This window comes from Brachionichthys hirsutus, chromosome 9, assembly GCF_040956055.1.
Source record: "Brachionichthys hirsutus isolate HB-005 chromosome 9, CSIRO-AGI_Bhir_v1, whole genome shotgun sequence".
Lineage (NCBI taxonomy): Eukaryota > Metazoa > Chordata > Actinopteri > Lophiiformes > Brachionichthyidae > Brachionichthys > Brachionichthys hirsutus.
Genome location: NC_090905.1, coordinates 2,547,224 through 2,564,685, shown reverse-complemented (window position 1 = coordinate 2,564,685; position 17,462 = coordinate 2,547,224). Strand labels below are relative to the sequence as shown.

Genomic DNA, 17,462 nt, shown 5'->3' with positions numbered 1-17,462 from the left:
CTTCTGTTCTGTTGCAGTGATGTGGAGCTGCAGACTCTCCTTTGTTATATACTGCCCTCCCAGCAGAGGAGGGTGGGGGGGGGGGGGGGGGGGGATTAACTGATCATTAAACCCTACTATGTTTTAGCTCTGTACCCTACCTCCTCCCAAATCCCTCCCCCTCCTGAACAAACAAATCACTGTAGTGGGCAAATGGCATATACACCCCCCCCTTCTTTACAGCCTATTTAACCCCGGTCCCCTCTCCATCCCACTCTGCTCCCCATCTGTGCTGCAGAGCTTTAGCTGATCAGCAGAAAGCCAACAACGACCGTCATAGGTTTTTGACGGATCGTCATCCTGATCAATCTCAAACCTTAAAGCCCTGCGCACGCTTTGCTCTGATTGATGATGCTGCTTGTAATTAATGCTCTTGGCTTTGATTTAGCATCTTGCTGATTCAGCCGAGCACCGGGCTCTCTTTCTCGCTCCCCTCCTTCTTCTCGTCTTGTGTGGGGAGGGTAAGTGGGGCTGTCACCTGGGCCAGGGTTGGGCCTCTGGGCATGAATGATGTTGGAGAATTTGGACAGGGTGTACTCATCATCTCTGTTTTTATTGCTCAGCCGTGTCATTCCCCCCCCAAAGCTTGTCATACCTGATGGGATGTTTTGTCAATGCCACCAGAAGTTAGATTTTACTGATTATCTCTAAACTTCTTCTCTTTGCATTAAATCCTGCCGTTATAAAAATGATGGAGACTTATATCAAAAAAGAGAACCTGCAACCTTCTTGCTGTGAGGAAACAGCGCTTACCGCGGCGCCACCGGACCCCGCTTCTTGCCTGCTGACTGCTGGAATCGGGCAGTAACGGACGCGACCCGGTAACGGACTAAGCGGTTTGGAAAATGAATGATGGAATAAAAAAAAGAACATATTCCTCGGATATTATAAATGTCCCTGTTTCCATTGTTACGACTTGGACTTTGGGCTCCTTCTAGTTGGTTTAGTTTCTGGAGCTGATCTCCATTACTATTAAAAAATGCAACGCAGGGGTTCCTCAGTATGCTGGCCGTGCTTTCTCACTCCTTTTCGGCATTATCTGAGTCGGTAGAAAACTGCGTTCACCTGGCCTTTCCGTAAAAACCACACGCCGATATATGTTTAGAATAAGCAAACAATGACTTTGTCCTCTTATCTAACCTCTGAGTTCAAAATGGTTAATGGTTGGTTACTATCTCCTAAATATATTTCGGTATCCTGGGAGACCCGTTGTCTCGGCAACGTCCTCTATCACTGTATTCAAGCATAGCTGAGCAGATGGAATCTTATGGCTATTTCATGTTTGCCACACTTAGTAAGTCATCAGGCTATATTTAGCTCTGTTTAGATTCAAATTAAACAACCTTTTTCCAAGGCTTCCATTTTAGTTATTTGGACATTCTTGTTTGGGGGGGGGGGGGGGGTCAACACAAGATGGGAGAGTAAAATTCCAACCATCGTCCCAGACAGATTCCCACGCTTCCTTGTCAGTTGTGGTTCCAGCTATGGTCTCTCTGGGGCCACCCACTCAGATTGGACTACGCCATTGCGGTTTGTCAGATGATCCCGGGTTACTTTGCGCTTCGAATGTGGGGCCTCCCCCTCCCCCTTTTCCAGAAATGTATTATCCCTTGTTTTTCTGAGGACATTTCTTCCAAAAAATTCCCCAGTCCTCTCAACCGCTTCCGTTATTGTAAATGTATTGCATTGCTTTGACTGTTGTCGAGCAGAATCCACTAAGATCCGCCATGCAATTTTTATTTGGAGAGAGTTTATATCATTTAATTGGAAAGGCTACTCTCGTGACAAAAGCTCAACGTCTAGCGCTGTCAAATGCGTGCTTCCCACTCCAAAGCTCGACTTTGCTTTTATTTCAATGTTCCACACAGGAATAAGGGAATCCAGGAACCCCCAACGGTCGGTGGTTAAATCACAGCGTGCCTTGTGTCCTTTGTGTTTGTCTTTTAGGAATCTGCTCTACGTAAACCCTCAGAGTCTCAACTTTGCCAACCGGCAAGGCTCCGCCCGCAACATCACAGTCAAAGTGCAGTTCATGAATGGAGAGGACCCGAACAATGCAATGCCGGTACACGATGACCAGCGGGCAGCGTTTCTCTTTCCTTTTATTGCACAAGGTGACAAATCATTTCAATGTGTGTGTGTGTGTGTGTGTGTGTGTCCCTCCCAGGTGATATTTGGAAAGTCAAGCTGTGCAGATTTCTTTAAAGAAGCCTACACTGCTGTGGTGTACCACAACAGGTCAGTGCTTCCTTCGGCCTTTCTTTAATCCTGTGAGTAGAACGGTGACTAAATATAAGTGGGGGGAAAAAAATAGGTTAAGCTTCATATCTTCTATTACCCTTTTTTTTTTTTTTTATCTTGATGGTGTCTATGGCTCCAATATTTCTACATTAGGGCTCGGGGGTCTCTAATATTTTATCACCACTATTAGGTGTTTTTTACTTCCAGCAGTTTTTCACTTGCCACCCTGGGGTCATACCTTTTTGAAGGTTAAAATTTATCAACCGGAGCGTAATGCACATCCATCCAAGACGGCCTTTCAGCCCCCAAGAAGTGGAAATAGTCAATTACTTTCTATATTTCACCTGCATTTCATGTAGAATTTCTATCATTTCAAATCCTGTAAAAGGAACATTCCGAGAACATTGGATGTCAAGGAAAGAAAAAGAAACGAGTCTAATCGTAAATGTTTGGTGGTCTTGAGGGCTGCCTGGAAATGTTGTCCTGTTTGGGTCTGTAACAGAAATGTTGGTTCCCATGGGAATGGAATGTCTTTTGTCGCACTTTGAAGTGGATGTCGGTTATTTCAAGCCTGAAGGGGTTTGACAGTTCCATTCTTGCTGTTAACAGATCGCCGGACTTTCACGACGAGGTCAAGATCAAGCTGCCTGCCTCGCTGTCGGACCATCACCACATCCTTTTCACCTTTTACCACGTCAGCTGCCAGCAGAAACAGAACACGCCCCTGGAGACCCCCGTGGGTTACACGGTAAGCAGCGCCACGGCCAGCTACAATAAACGCTAATCACAACGGTTTCTGCGACGAGCCGGTTTTTATTTGCGCTCTCTTTCTAGTGGATTCCCATGCTGCAGAGCGGGCGTCTGCGAACGGGACACTTCTGTCTGCCCGTTTCTCTGGAAAAACCCCCACAATCCTACTCTGTTCTCTCACCTGATGTAAGATTTGTATTTCTTTTTTTTTTGACAAACAAATTCAAATTGGGCAATGCAAACTGTCCTTTGTTTAGTTGGAACAGCTTTTAAATCCTTAAGTCGAGATGAATTTCTGCATCGTGCGTAGCGTGAACGTTAATCTTTTAGGGCCCGTCCTCATTCAATCCGTGCAGCAGAGATTTCCTCAGGTGTCGCTGTGTTTTAGGTTCCTCTCCCAGGGATGAAGTGGGTTGACAACCATCGAGGGGTATTTAATGTGGAGGTGGCGACTTTTTCAGCAATCCACACTCAGGTAACGGGATTGTATATCGTACAATGTTTCTGAGGAAGGTGGTCGTTTTCCTTATTCCCCTATTCCCCTCTTCCTCATTCATGTGTGAGCAGAGTGTGAATGTGGCTGGAAAATTAATTAAAGCTCACTCCGTCATCTTTGGCGCTTCCACAACGCACCTCTTTCCCGCCCCAGGACCAGTACCTGGATAAGTTCTTTGCCCTGGTACACGCTTTAGACGAACACATGTTCCCAGTCAGGATCGGAGACATGCGGATCATGGAGAACAACCTCGAGGCTGAGCTCAAGACCAGCATCGTGGCGCTCAACTCTTCCCAGCTGGAGCCGGTCGTCCGCTTCCTTCACCTTCTGCTGGATAAGTTGGTGCTGCTTGTCGTACGGCCGCCGGTCATCGCTGGACAGATAGGTGTGGCAACGCTGAATTATTGGACGTTCTCTTTTAGCATTGAGCGGCTTCGCACAGACCCATGTCACGTCTGCGTCCGCGCTCACAAGTCGCTCTGTTTCCGTTTGGGCCAGTGAATCTGGGCCAGGCGTCCTTCGAGGTCATGGCGTCCATTGCGAACCGGCTCCATAAATACCTGGACACCAGCCAGGACATGCATGGCCGTAACGGCCTCCTGTCGTCCTACATCCACTACGTCTTCCGCTTGCCCAGCGCCGACCCCAACTCGCCCTCCCCAGGTATGTTACTGTCAAAGGCGTCTCGTTTTCTTTATCCTACGTCTGCGTTTCTGTTTTCTCCTGTTTTCTGCTCTTTAACATCCAATCCCTTCACCGGGTTTTATCATTAAGCCTGCCTGCCATGAATTTACCTCTTCTATTTCTTTTTTTTTTGCTTTTGCTTTTTTTTCCCCTGCATCTATTTTGTCTTCTGCCTGCTCAACACAGACCCCGACTCATCCCTAACAGGTACACCCCCCCCCCCCCACCCCTCCCCGCATGCACTTTGTGCAATGATTTCTCACCTTAAAATAAAAATGACATGCAACTGTCCTCCTGATTTATCCCGAAGACTATCAAAGCTGTCCAATAAAGTGAGTTATTCCGAGTAGTTCTCCCCATCACATCTCGGTATCCCCATTTTCCTTCCTCTCCTTGCCATCCCAGCCCCAGGAGGGTTGGGCGGTTCGGTCCACTACGCCACTATGGCCCGTTCTGCTGTTCGACCGGCCAGCCTTAACCTCAACCGCTCCCGTAGCCTAAGCAACAGCAACCCTGACATTTCCGGGACGCCCACCTCTCCGGACGACGAAGTCCGCGCCATCATTGGCAGCAAGGTGAGCTGATTCGCCTTGATTTGTGATGTCATTAAGTCGCGTGTAGAAGATTTGGATATGTGGGATGTTTTCAAAAAGAAAACACGTGACTGTAAACAACACAAACATGGTGTGTTTTGATTTTGAAGATATTAAACATTTGTTAGTCTTAACGCCAGCACGTCGTCATGTCTGATGGACGCTGCCTTTACTGCTCATCCTTGACCTTTCTGTGTTGTCTCTGGGGGGCGGGAGGGCAGGGGGGGGGCGTGTTACTCCTTGGCAATGAGAGAACGTGTGCTTTGCTCCTCTGTGTTGATGATTTGGCTTTTTAAATTTACTGACAGCTAACCTTTATTTTTTTTTGTAATCTTTGGGCATCTTTCAGCAGTCCTGACCTCTTTGACCTGTCGTTATCCCCCCCCCCCCCCCCCCCCCCCGTGCTGCTCGCTCTCTCTCCCTCGCTTCCTGCCTGCCTTGTGTCCTTTGACCTCGGTATGACCAGGGCTTAGACCGCTCCAACTCGTGGGTGCACGCCATGGGCTGCAATAGCGCCCCCTGGGGATCCAGCCCCGAGTCTGCTCCAGAAACCATGCAGGTGGTTTTTTGAATACCTGGTCCTCCACTTCACCTCACCGTGAGGGAGAAAAAAAACCCTCACCCGATTCACTTTGAAGGGACACTGGGATATTTGGACTTTTGGTTAATTCATGTGATTCGGCCCAGATTCTCAAAGACTCGGTGAGAGTGACGATCCGTTTCCTCCAGAGGTTTAAGATCAGGATCAAGGATCACATCCATGATTTATCAGCTCGAAGCTTCTTCAAGGGATTTAAACTCGCTGTTTCTCAATCCTTGGGAGAATTGCAAACCATATAAGACAAAAAAAAAGGACCAGAACTTCCAAATATTTCAGTGTTTCGGTAAAAACCACAACCCTCCCATGAGCTCACACATGAGAGTCACGGCCGCCTCCATGACCCTCTATCTCATGCTCGAGTGCCGTTCCTCCATAATTATCACATCTATCACCTCCCTTTTTCTCAATTCTTGCATGTAAAGACAGAATAAATTCAAATAATTCAGTGCTGGCTCTTCATTCCTGCCATTCCTTTAAAATGTCTCCTTTCTGTTTGTGACTGATTCATCCTTTTGTCATCTCTCGCACTGAAATCCCTGCATCTCTTGTTCCACTAACCCTGCATAGCATCCGTGTTGTTTACTAAAGCATGGTGCGTACGTACTCTGTGTGTGTGTGTGTGTAACGCCTTTGTCTGCATCATGTGATGTCCTACCCTCAATGCTTTTACATAGCCTGTGTTTGTCACTATTGATTTTAAACTTTCATTGTCGAGACCTTTTGCATCTTTTGAACTTGAAGCCACTGCTGGATGGAACCATTAAACGGGCTGCTCTGCCAGTTACAGAGCATTTAACGTTTATCTATTTCATTTTGGCGTTGTTCCATTTAATGTCTGAGATATTTCTATACCAGGATCCATGTTGTGGCCATGTTGGAGCCTCCCTTTGAGGCGTCCGGTGCGTCATACCGTTGAAGCTAATGGGCACCACGCTTTTAAGGGTTGTGCCCATTTCCTGTGTCTAATTGTCTCGTGTCTAGATGTGTGACAAGTGTGTGCAAGAAATCACATAAAGGTTTGTGCGTATCTGTGTGTGTGTGTGTGTGTGTGTGTGTGTGTTACCCAGCATACACATTTTCCCTGTGTGCTGAGGAAGAAGGTGCGACCCCCGCGCATCCGTTGCTCCTCCACTAACCTTGTTGTCACCGTTCCATTCATTCCATTCATAGGCCATGGAGCGCTGTGGCAATCGCATGTCGTCGCACACCGAGAGCGCCAGTTTCTTGCAAACTTTAACGGGACGGTTGCCCACAAAAAAGGTAGAGCCACTCGCACTGGGGGAGGAGCCAATCCTGCCCGCCTCCTTACTTGCCTCCTCACCTGTCCTGTCTGTGGATGTGTGCCTCTTGGTTTGGTTGATGTCGTGCTTGGTGATCGTGGCGTCTTGGTGAATGCTGAATGTCGAGTGATTGGACTCTTGCTCTGAATGTTTTTCAGGAGTTTTAGATGCGACATGAATGTTGGTGGTATTTTACACACCAGTCTGGGAAGTATTTTATTCCCCCATGCTTTGAGAATATGTACATTTAGTTTTTTGTTTTAGAAAGAGACAGTTTCAGTTTTTTGGGTTGTCACCTGTCTGCTTAAAAGATTTAATTATGTTGTAAATACAGCTGTAAAGTATAGAGAAGATAATATATAGCTCATATTCATCAGTGTACACATTTAGTTATCAATCGGGCATTTCCAATTTAGAAAAAATGATGGAAGACCGGTCAGATTCTGGAATAACATGTTAGCTTGACTGTTGGATGTTGGCTTTGCATATCTAAAACATTGTATTGATGGATAATGCTTAAAGCAATAATCAGGAGTAATAAATTCTTCTTCTTCTACCTGTTGATGAGAAAGTTCTTCTGTTAAACTCACGTCGTCTTTATCTGGCTGTGCTGCCGCCTCCCCTCTGTTTCCTCCCTCTCCACTCCTTCCTCTGTTTCGTCTACGTTTCTCTTCTCAGCTCTTTCACGAGGAGTTGGCCCTGCAGTGGGTGGTGAGCAGTGGGAGCGTCAGGGAGGGCGCTCTACAACAGGCCTGGTTTTTCTTTGAATTGATGGTAGGATAATGAGCTTTGGCGTGTGTCGCCGTGCCGACGTGTCATCCTACACCCCTCGTTTACCGCAGGTGAAGAGCGTCATCCACCACCTGTACTTCACCGACCGCTTGGAGTCGCCCAGGAAGAACCGCTTCCCAGAGCGCTTCATGGATGACATCACAGCCTTGGTCAGCACCATCGCCGGGGACATCGTTTCTCGATTCCAGAAGGCAAGTGACAGAATCAAGTGTTGCCAGGGGATGTGTGGCATGTCTTTAAGTTCGAGACGTAGCTTATATTAATGCTTTTGTCTTTCCTAATGTTGGCATGATATTTGCGGGGGGGCCACAAAGATGTTCCACGTGAACGTGCATTTCATCCATTCAGGACCTAGAGTTGGTGGAGAGACTGAATACGAGCCTGGCGTTCTTCCTCAACGATTTGCTGTCGGTTATGGACCGAGGATTTGTCTTTACGTTAATCAGAGCTTACTGGAAGCAGGTAAATGTCTCCTTTGAATTCACAGACAGAAATATGGCCTCGATCCCAGATTTTTTTTTTAAGGGTAAAAGGCAAAGCAGGTTAATTCATAGGACTGTTCGTCTTGTCTTCGCTCCAGGTATCCACAAAGCTTTACGCTCTCCAGAACTCGGTCTTGGAGTCTCTGAGGCTCGATTTCCTGCGAATCGTCTGCAGCCACGAACACTACGTCACCCTCAACCTGCCCTGCAGTCTCCTCACTCCGCCCGCCTCACCCTCGCCCTCTGTGTCTTCAGCGACTTCGCAGGTCAGACAAAATGGGGCGGAGAGAAATGTAAACTTCATTTACAGCAACAGTAATCGCATAAAAGGTATTAACAGTGTTTGGATGCCCCCCCCCCTCCGCCCTCACAGAGCTCTGGGTTCTCCACACATGTCCAGGACCAAAAGATAGCCAACATGTTCGAACTGTCCGTCCCCTTCAGAGAGCAGCACTACCTGGCCGGGCTTGTACTGTCAGAACTGTCTGTAATACTGGACCCGGAAAACGAGGGGTCAGTACGCTTTGGACGGTCCGTAAAGCAAACGGGTTGCTGAGTCTCATTCTGACCGCTGTTTTCCTGCAGGATGTTTGGCTTGCATAAGAAAGTGGTCAGCGTCGTTCATAACCTCCTCTCCAGCCACGACTCCGACCCGCGCTACGCTGATCCGGAGGTCAAGGCCAGAGTGGCCATGCTTTACCTGCCTCTCATTGGCATCATCATGGAAACCCTACCTCAGCTCCACGACTTCACCGGTGATTGTTTTTTATGACATTTATTTTTACCCAACATGCAGCACCGATCTTGGCTCTAAGTCGGGCTGCTGCTTGTTTGGTGCTAACTTAAAACCACCGTTGGAGCTTTTATTCCTCGACGGTTCATCCCTGTTTTGTCTCTTTGCGTCTCCAGAGTCTCATAACCAGTGGGGCCGGTCGGGCGGTCCCCAGGGGACAGCGACGGGCGGCGCTGGAGAAGAAACGGAAGGAGAAGGTAACAGTCTGATCAGCCAGACTGTTGCCATGGCGATAGCGGGCACCTCCGCCGCCTCTCCGATATCCAGACCGAGCAGCTTCCTGCTCAACTCGCAGGTCAGTCCCTGTTCCTGACGTTATGCGTAATTGACACATCGCTAATTCTGTCCATGCCTCCTTTCTGTTGGTCCCTCCGTGCTCTCCCTCCTCTCTGCCGATCGGGCCCGGTCCGCCTCTCCAGGCGAGTCGACAACACGGCAGCTTCTCGGCGGAGTCCAGTCGCAGCCTGCTCATCTGCCTGCTGTGGGTGCTGAAGAACGCGGACGAGCTGGTGCTACAGAAGTGGTTCACGGACCTGTCGGTGTTGCAGCTGAACCGCCTGCTGGATCTCCTCTACCTCTGTGTGTCCTGCTTTGAGTACAAGGTAACGGCGACGTGCTTCGCCTCCTCAGTGCGCCGCTAACTGTGCATTTCAAAGCCTGCTGCCGGCTAGCGCTCTGCTTTTGTGTGCATGCGTCTCTAACCCGCGCCGCTTGCTGACCGCTGTGCTGCAAATAACTTTCCTCGCTGTCTTCTCTGCCCCCCCCCCCCCCCCCCCTGCTTTGCCCTCCGCCTCATGGATACAAGGCCCATGTTGTGTTCACCATGCAGGGTAAGAAGGCGTTTGAACGAATGAACAGCCTGACCTTTAAGAAGTCCAAAGATATGAAAGCCAAGCTGGAGGAGGCCATACTGGGGAGCATCGGCGCCAGGCAGGAGATGGTGCGACGCAGCCGAGGACAGTTAGGTGGGGCGGGGGCCAAGCATTTTTGCCGCAGGCTTTCATATGTAATCGAACAACTGCATATCCTGGGAGCGTGTACAAGTAGACAAAGTCAGTCAGTCCCATTTGAATGTACACGCTCCCTGTGTCCCACGGCAACCTGCATGAAATCATGTGTCCTCCTTTTAGAGAGGAGTCCTTCTGGAAGTGCTTTTGGAAGTCAAGAGAACCTGCGATGGAGGAAGGACATGACCCACTGGAGACAAAACAGCGAAAAGATGGACAAGTACGTTCTTTTTAACACTTACCCCCCCCCCCCCCCCCCTTACAAGTCAAATTCAGAACCCAAATCCAAAAGGCGCAAAATTTAAAATTGATCTGTGTCCCCTGGGTTTTTGTTTATGAGCCATAAATGTCAACTTTAACCTCAGATCTGAGGCTCCATTTTTTCTCTTATTTTCTATGGACATTTAAAATATGATGGTCGGGTGTTAAAGTTCTTAAAGTGTTTGCCCAGCAGTAACAAAAGTCTGTGTTGCCTGAACTCTTGAAATAAAAAGGCTTCGGCTTTGTATCTTATCCCGGTCGGATTGGTGACTAAAGATATGGCGCTACACTTTTTTATGGTTTGACATGTTGCTCCCCCCCCCCCCCCTCTTCTTTTGAAAACTCAGCGCCGACCTTTGTTTTCTTTTAATTTCCATTTGTTCTCTCACGTTGCTGTTTATGTAGGAGTCACAGATCAGTCAGGTATTGTATGGTCCCTATTTGCTGTGTGCTCTTTTTAAAATCCCCCCCCCCCCCCCACCTCCTTTAGTTTCTCTTCACTGTAGTGTATTCACTTGCTTTTGAGCAGTTAGATAGTTGCTATGTGCAAAAAAATAAGAGAAAAAGTGATTTAGTAATAGATTATCTTCTAATTAACTTCGAGTAAGTCTCGTTTTCTTGCTTTTGGGTGACCCGTGCTTATTATTCTAGATGCCGATGCACCAATGTTATGATTCATTTCTTCTACATTTTGACTTTCTAAGCTCATATATGCACATGAATGCACTGACAGAGACCCCCCCCCCCGTCCCATCAGTCCCTCTGTCCTGGTAACAGTGTCTGTCTCGGGGTTGCTAGTGGTTTCAGTGCGTCTGTTTCGCTTCTAAACACGTGTGCTTTTTGCTTTTGGGGTTTTGACTTGTGTGTCTTTCTGGTTGCTGCGCTGCAAAAAAAGCAAGACAAATTGAAATCATGCATTTGTGTGTCAAAATGACTCCACAATACCGCCATGCCGTTTGGTCGGATAAACCATGACCGCTTGCTAAAGCTGTAAGAAATGAGAAATCTCGACCTCAGCCTGTGTTTTGCCGTTCAGTTCCGATGTGCCAGCTGACGTTCCGACAGTCTCCGTCTCCTCTATAACTTTGTCGGTTATTACCTGAGAGGGAAAAGCGCAGTGACGAGTCCAGAGTCCATCGTGGTTACGATGACAGGATGCTGAAAATTCAAATCGAGCTCAATTTGGGGACAGAACTTAAAGTGGAATGAGGTTTGTAGTTAATGGTCTTTGGAGGATCTCATCGATACGCTGCACCAGTGAGGCCAAGCTGGAATAATTCCTGTTCACTTTCAGGCTAACAAGCTTTGATTAATCCTGTAAACCGATTTGGAACCGTTATTATAAAGCAATTCCTAGGACGAAGATACGCATCGCAATACAAAAATTCTCCACAAAACCCATTCCGTGTAGGAATCACATGTTTAGTTTTCTTTCTGTAGACCAGAAATAGGTTGTGAAGCTAATTTCTTAATAAATAATAAGGACTATTCACCTTCAAACCTTCAAACCTCGTGACTCTCTGAGGGGATACCTGTGTGTCGGCAGGTTTTAAAACATCTGGAGTCATAAAGGAAACGGGCAAAGTTTAAGACGACTGGTCGAGGGCTCGACCCGGACATGCTTCCCACATTCGTCTGTGGTTATGGGCAGTTGCTTGCATGACGTGTTGACTGGAAGCTCGTTCAAGGCTGCGTCTTCAGCAACGCTGATAATTCGGTGACGGCCTTCGCTGGTTTCTTCGTTGCAGGACCAGAGCGGAGCTGGAGCACGAAGCACTTATCGACGGTAACCTTGCGACCGAGGCCAACATAATTATTCTGGATACGTTGGAGATTGTTGTACAGGTATGCGAGAACACCAAGAACTCAGTCGAGTTCCGTCGTGCAAAGAAATGGACCGAGCCAGGCTGATCGTGACTGTTGTGTTTCTCCAGACTGTGTCAGTGACGGAATCGAAGGAGAGCATCCTGGGGGGGGTGCTGAAGGTGTTGCTCCACAGCATGGCCTGCAACCAGAGCGCCCTTTACCTCCAGCATTGTTTTGCCACTCAGAGAGCTTTGGTGTCTAAGGTCAGCCTTCCGGACTCTTGTTAAATCTTTACTGTGAATTCTTGCATTTGATTTGCATCACATTGTCACTGTGGGTGTCTCCTTTCTCCTCCGGATTAGTTTCCCGAGCTGCTGTTCGAGGAGGAAACGGAGCAGTGTGCCGATCTCTGTCTGCGCTTGTTGAGGAGTTGCAGCAGCAGCATCAGCACCATCCGAGCCCACGCCAGCGCCTCCCTCTACCTCCTCATGAGGCAGAACTTTGAGATCGGAAATGTAAGTAGTATTGGTGTACACGATCCAAAATGGCTTCGTTACATGCAAAGTGATTTCTACTGCGATCGGGCGTCCGGATGAAGCTGAATGACTTTCCTTCCTTTCTTCTGTTGTATTTATTTAAATGTTTCTCCTCTTTGCTGCTTCACTTTCAGAACTTTGCCAGAGTCAAGATGCAAGTGACCATGTCTCTTTCGTCGTTGGTGGGAACGTCTCAGAATTTTAACGAGGAGTTCCTGCGTCGCTCTCTGAAGACCATCCTCACCTACGCCGAGGAAGACCTGGAGTTGAGGGAGACCACGTTCCCCGACCAGGTGATGTTTTTCAACCTCTCCCTAATTACGCACACAAAAGGTGCGCGCTTCATTCTTGTTTCTTGTGTACCAGGATTAGGAAAGCAATGACTCAAGGCCTCCATTCGTTCTTTTCCAGGTACAGGACCTTGTGTTTAACCTGCACATGATTCTGTCTGACACCGTCAAGATGAAGGAGCACCAGGAAGACCCTGAGATGCTGATAGACCTCATGTACAGGTACGGGAATACATCCGAACACACCTCTGCATGTTCACTCCGCCGCCGTCATCCTTGACGCGATGCGTCTGTTATTTGCTTTCCTGCCCGTCTCCAGGATCGCAAAGGGTTACCAGACGTCGCCGGACCTGCGGCTGACGTGGCTCCAGAACATGGCCGGAAAACACTCTGAGAGGAGCAACCACGCCGAGGCTGCTCAGTGTCTGGTGCACAGCGCCGCGCTGGTCGCAGAATACCTGAGCATGCTGGAGGACCGCAAGTACCTCCCTGTCGGCTGCGTCACCTTCCAGGTGAGCACGGCGTTGGCCTTTTTTTGTTGTTGTTGTCACTAAAACAAATCTTCCGGTGTCCGTGGTGATGTTTGCTTGTGTTGCATTTGTGCGTGCGTGCGTGTGTGTGTGTGTGTGTGTGTGCGTGCACACAGAATATTTCCTCCAACGTGCTCGAGGAATCGGCGGTCTCCGACGATGTGGTGTCACCGGATGAAGAAGGCATTTGCTCGGGGAAATACTTCACTGAGATCGGCCTCGTGGGACTCCTGGAGCAGGCGGCGTCCTCCTTCTCCATGGTGAGGGGGGGGGGGGGGGGGGCGGATATACGGCTCATTAATGATGATCTCCCTCCTGCTGAGGCTTCCGCTTTCTCTCAGGAAGCATTTGAAAGCTATTTTTACTCATTTGTAGGATATTCACCAAAATGTTCTCCAGCCCGAATTGCGTAAGAGAAGCAGAATTCTTGGAAGGCCCTGTTTTATGTTATTTTATTTTTCATATTGGTTCTCCTTTTTTCTTTCTTTTTTTTTTACATTTGTATCAAACATCTTGTAGTACCGAATTGTTCTGTGAGTATTCGAATATTTAATATTGTAAGATGTAATACTTGGGAAAATCTTTAATAAAATATATATGGCAAAAATTGTTTTTTTAATTCCAGCAGACATGAATAAACGTAAAAGTCGGATAGTAGCGTGATTTTATTTTTCCTTACTTTCACCACTTTCACCAGAAACACTTGGAACGGAGGCATTGAGGTCTTTTGGGATGACCGATTTGTCCCGATCTTTCTTACAGGCAGGAATGTATGAGGCGGTAAATGAAGTGTACAAGGTCCTGATCCCCATTCACGAATCCAACAGAGATGCAAAGAAGCTAGCCACTATTCATGGTAAACTACAGGAAGCATTTGGCAAAATTGTACATCAGGTAAGCACACACACACACACACACGCATAGATGCAGATCTCTTTCATTCCAGGCTTCAGTAGCTTGAGACGCGAACGACTGGATTTCTACAGCGATTAAAACGGAACAGCGACGCACCGATGATATTCTGTGCTTTTATTTATTCTTGCATGCTTTATGTGTTCTGGATATTATATCGTTGAAGTGGTAAACGGGGATGCACGAGGCCCGTCTGTTCTCCAGTCGGTAACCGTGGTAACCGGGGCGTGCGTTGTGGCTCACCTGTCCTGTATTCTCTTTGTCACACAGAGTACTGGCTGGGAGGTAGGTGGTGAACCACTTCCTGCTTGGCCCTGCTCATGTCCTTTATCTTTTTTTGTCTTGTTTTTATTTACTCATCTTTTTGGTTCACTATGTGGGCACTCCGGTGCATCCAGTCCATTAACATCTGCAGACAATATCAACCTGTCTGCCCCCCCCCCCCCCCCCGGGGGGAACTTACGGCGACACCGTCGCCATTTCTCCTCTTCCTTCCTCCCTCTCCCTGGTGTGCAAGAGGAGCTTGTTTTCGTATTGAGACGGCGCGGGCGGGCTGTGCATGTGCACGCCACAGTGTGTTGCACTAATCACAAGCGTCTCGTCACCCACACAACGTGCACTCTGCCTGTCCTCAGCTCCCGCCCGTCTGACGTGCACGCATCGACCGTCTGCCGTCACACTTCATCTCACCTTCAACCACAGGGTTCGATTTACACAAAGGGTATCTGTTAGCCCCTCCCCCCACCTTCCTTCCACACAAACACCATGAAATGAGCCTTTTTATATATAAAGAGAAAGAAAAAAAAGATTTGCATTTGGAATAACATTGCAGCAGGAGTTAATTCTGATTTAATAATCTCAGGATTACTTGATTTATTTCCCTTTTGAGTTAGACATTTTGTTTTTAATTTTAATGGTTCAATCTAAATCGACCCCTGACTTTTTATTTTATTTTTTCCATCCATTCTGTTCCTTTTGATAACCTTATTAACCCCTTGAGTTCTCACCGTTTGTTGCATGAAACGAACACAGCACTTTGTTCCTCCTGGAAATGTCGTGCTTCCGAGGACGACCGATCGTATTAAACCCGTTCTGTCGTTCTTTTTTTCTTTCCACTGTGTAACTGTCTGCCTTTTGCATGGTTCCAAAACTCCACCATGAGCTTGTGTTCTCTCTCTCTCGAAACCATTGGAGATCATTTTTTGCTGTTGTGTGTTAGTTTGTGTCGTTTTTCGGAGGGGGGGGGGGACCCAATCCTCATTAAAAATGTGTTCTGTTTTCTCCTTTTTGATTTCCCTGGTTGCCGACCCTTCCTTCCCACTTTACTTAATTGTGTCTTGTGGTAAGTTCCTTCGTTTTCAGGGTCTTTTTTTTAAGTTCTTTTGTTGTTGGCTTTTTAATCAGATATCACAGTAGAATCAAACGTCGCCTGCTCGGTGGTTGCAGAGCTAAAATCTGGGTTTCTAGCGCTGATGGATATTTTCCTGTCACTGAACGCCTTGAGGTGGTTCTGGGAACCAGTGCTGTCTTTGTCCAGGGTTCTGGTTCTTTATCTCGGGCTGCCTTTTAGTAACTTCCTTTAATGCGCTGACTTGAACTTGTTTTCCTCAGGCAGAAACAAAGTGTGCGCGATGCCCAGCGGGAGTCAGATTCTAACCCTAATGCTGTTGCACATGCTCAGTGAACAGTCTCTGTTCTGTAGCTAATAGAGGTTGATCATTTTCCTTCTTTGTCCGGACCATATTAATTTAATTCCTATTTCCCCGCAGGACGGGAAGAGGATGTTTGGTACGTACTTCAGAGTTGGATTTTACGGTGCAAAATTTGGCGACCTGGACGAGCAGGAGTTTGTGTACAAAGAGCCCGCCATCACGAAGCTGGCGGAGATCTCCCACAGACTGGAGGTGAGAATTTTCCTTTCCTTAAAATCCCGATCCGCGTTTGCCACAAACCCTTGAGTCTCGCTGCTGCCTCCGTCCTCAGGGTTTCTACGGCGAGCGATTCGGCGAGGACCAGGTTGAGGTCATTAAGGACTCCAACCCGGTGGACAAGTGCAAGTTGGATCCGATTAAGGTTCGTGTTGAGCCGAGCTGCGCCGCTGTTGGATAAGATCGGGGGGCTGATCTTCTGTGTTTCTGCAGGCCTTCGTCCAGATCACGTACGTGGAGCCTTATTTCGACACGTACGAGATGAAGGATCGGATCACTTACTTCGACAAGAACTACAACTTGCGGCGCTTTGTCTACTGCACGCCCTTCACGCTGGATGGGCGGGCCCACGGGGACCTGCACGAACAGTTCAAACGGAAGACCATCCTCACCACCTCCCACGCCTTCCCTTACATCAAGACACGCATCAACATCATCCACAAAGAGGAGGTGGATGAACAGTTTAGCAACACAGAACCGGGCTGGGATCTCTGTACGGATGGAATTCTGCTGCTTCCCACATTCCGAAACCTTCCTCTGGTCTTCATTTTCCAGATCATATCCACGCCCATCGAGGTGGCGATAGAGGACATGCAGAAGAAGACTCAGGAGCTGGCCTTCGCCACCCGCCAGGACCCCGCGGACGCAAAGATGCTGCAGATGGTCCTGCAGGGATCCGTGGGGACGACCGTCAACCAGGTGAAGTCCTGGCATGTGGGACCGTAATGTGACGGACGTGAAGCTGCTTTTGGATTACTGTCTGTGTCGTCTGTGTTGATCAGGGCCCGCTGGAGGTGGCGCAGGTGTTTCTCTCCGAGATTCCCAGCGACCCAAAGCTGTACAGACACCACAATAAGCTACGGCTCTGCTTCAAGGACTTCACGAAGAGGTACGAACCGAGCGGTACAGCAGGTCGAAGATTTAGTCTGGGGGGGGGGGGGGGCATGGAAGTGTGTGTGACCGAGCCTCCGCGCCGTAGGTGTGAAGACGCACTGCGCAAGAATAAGAGCCTGATTGGTCCGGACCAGAAAGAGTACCAGAGAGAGCTGGAGAGGAATTACCATCGCCTGAAGGAGGCGCTGCAGCCTCTCATCAACAGGAAGATCCCTCAGCTTTATAAACCCCTGCTGCAGGTCAACTCACACAGGTAGGACTGACCGGAATGAGGGGGGGGGGGGCGAGAGAAACAAGAATGTTTTGGGTTTTAAATTCTTTGTTTTCTCCTCCTGTAAAATCCACGCAGCAAACGGACAGCTTGACAGGTACCGGTAGTTTGGGGATCTGAGAACACGCGTTGTGATGCTGTCTGTTCCGTGTTCTTGTCATCATGTCTGCGTTGCTATGCATGGTTCCCACCGGTCCCGGTTAGATAAACATAAATACCAGATAGACACAAGGCTGAAGATAAACCAATGCCAATTGTAGATATTTAAACCCAAAT

The 17,462-nt window shown here is 48.2% G+C and overlaps 1 protein-coding gene across 1 annotated transcript in view; it reads left to right on the top strand.

Annotated features, from left to right (window-relative positions):
• Window positions 1-17,462, top strand: part of dock7 (dedicator of cytokinesis 7) — a 28,427-nt gene that overhangs the window by 10,324 nt on the left and 641 nt on the right. Inside the window, exons 15-50 of the mRNA XM_068743323.1 lie at window positions 1,987-2,104; window positions 2,207-2,277; window positions 2,890-3,028; window positions 3,115-3,216; window positions 3,419-3,505; window positions 3,680-3,911; window positions 4,025-4,189; window positions 4,397-4,417; window positions 4,616-4,785; window positions 5,270-5,362; window positions 6,575-6,664; window positions 7,363-7,458; window positions 7,527-7,667; window positions 7,825-7,938; window positions 8,057-8,224; window positions 8,332-8,471; window positions 8,544-8,713; window positions 8,868-9,046; window positions 9,171-9,353; window positions 9,557-9,716; window positions 9,882-9,978; window positions 11,768-11,864; window positions 11,954-12,088; window positions 12,188-12,340; window positions 12,496-12,654; window positions 12,773-12,873; window positions 12,971-13,163; window positions 13,298-13,441; window positions 13,944-14,075; window positions 14,364-14,378; window positions 15,863-15,997; window positions 16,077-16,166; window positions 16,235-16,471; window positions 16,577-16,720; window positions 16,804-16,910; window positions 17,001-17,168. Of these exons, the coding sequence (XP_068599424.1) occupies window positions 1,987-2,104; window positions 2,207-2,277; window positions 2,890-3,028; window positions 3,115-3,216; window positions 3,419-3,505; window positions 3,680-3,911; window positions 4,025-4,189; window positions 4,397-4,417; window positions 4,616-4,785; window positions 5,270-5,362; window positions 6,575-6,664; window positions 7,363-7,458; window positions 7,527-7,667; window positions 7,825-7,938; window positions 8,057-8,224; window positions 8,332-8,471; window positions 8,544-8,713; window positions 8,868-9,046; window positions 9,171-9,353; window positions 9,557-9,716; window positions 9,882-9,978; window positions 11,768-11,864; window positions 11,954-12,088; window positions 12,188-12,340; window positions 12,496-12,654; window positions 12,773-12,873; window positions 12,971-13,163; window positions 13,298-13,441; window positions 13,944-14,075; window positions 14,364-14,378; window positions 15,863-15,997; window positions 16,077-16,166; window positions 16,235-16,471; window positions 16,577-16,720; window positions 16,804-16,910; window positions 17,001-17,168 (4,746 nt within the window). The remainder of the gene's footprint in view (window positions 1-1,986; window positions 2,105-2,206; window positions 2,278-2,889; window positions 3,029-3,114; window positions 3,217-3,418; window positions 3,506-3,679; window positions 3,912-4,024; window positions 4,190-4,396; window positions 4,418-4,615; window positions 4,786-5,269; window positions 5,363-6,574; window positions 6,665-7,362; window positions 7,459-7,526; window positions 7,668-7,824; window positions 7,939-8,056; window positions 8,225-8,331; window positions 8,472-8,543; window positions 8,714-8,867; window positions 9,047-9,170; window positions 9,354-9,556; window positions 9,717-9,881; window positions 9,979-11,767; window positions 11,865-11,953; window positions 12,089-12,187; window positions 12,341-12,495; window positions 12,655-12,772; window positions 12,874-12,970; window positions 13,164-13,297; window positions 13,442-13,943; window positions 14,076-14,363; window positions 14,379-15,862; window positions 15,998-16,076; window positions 16,167-16,234; window positions 16,472-16,576; window positions 16,721-16,803; window positions 16,911-17,000; window positions 17,169-17,462) is intronic.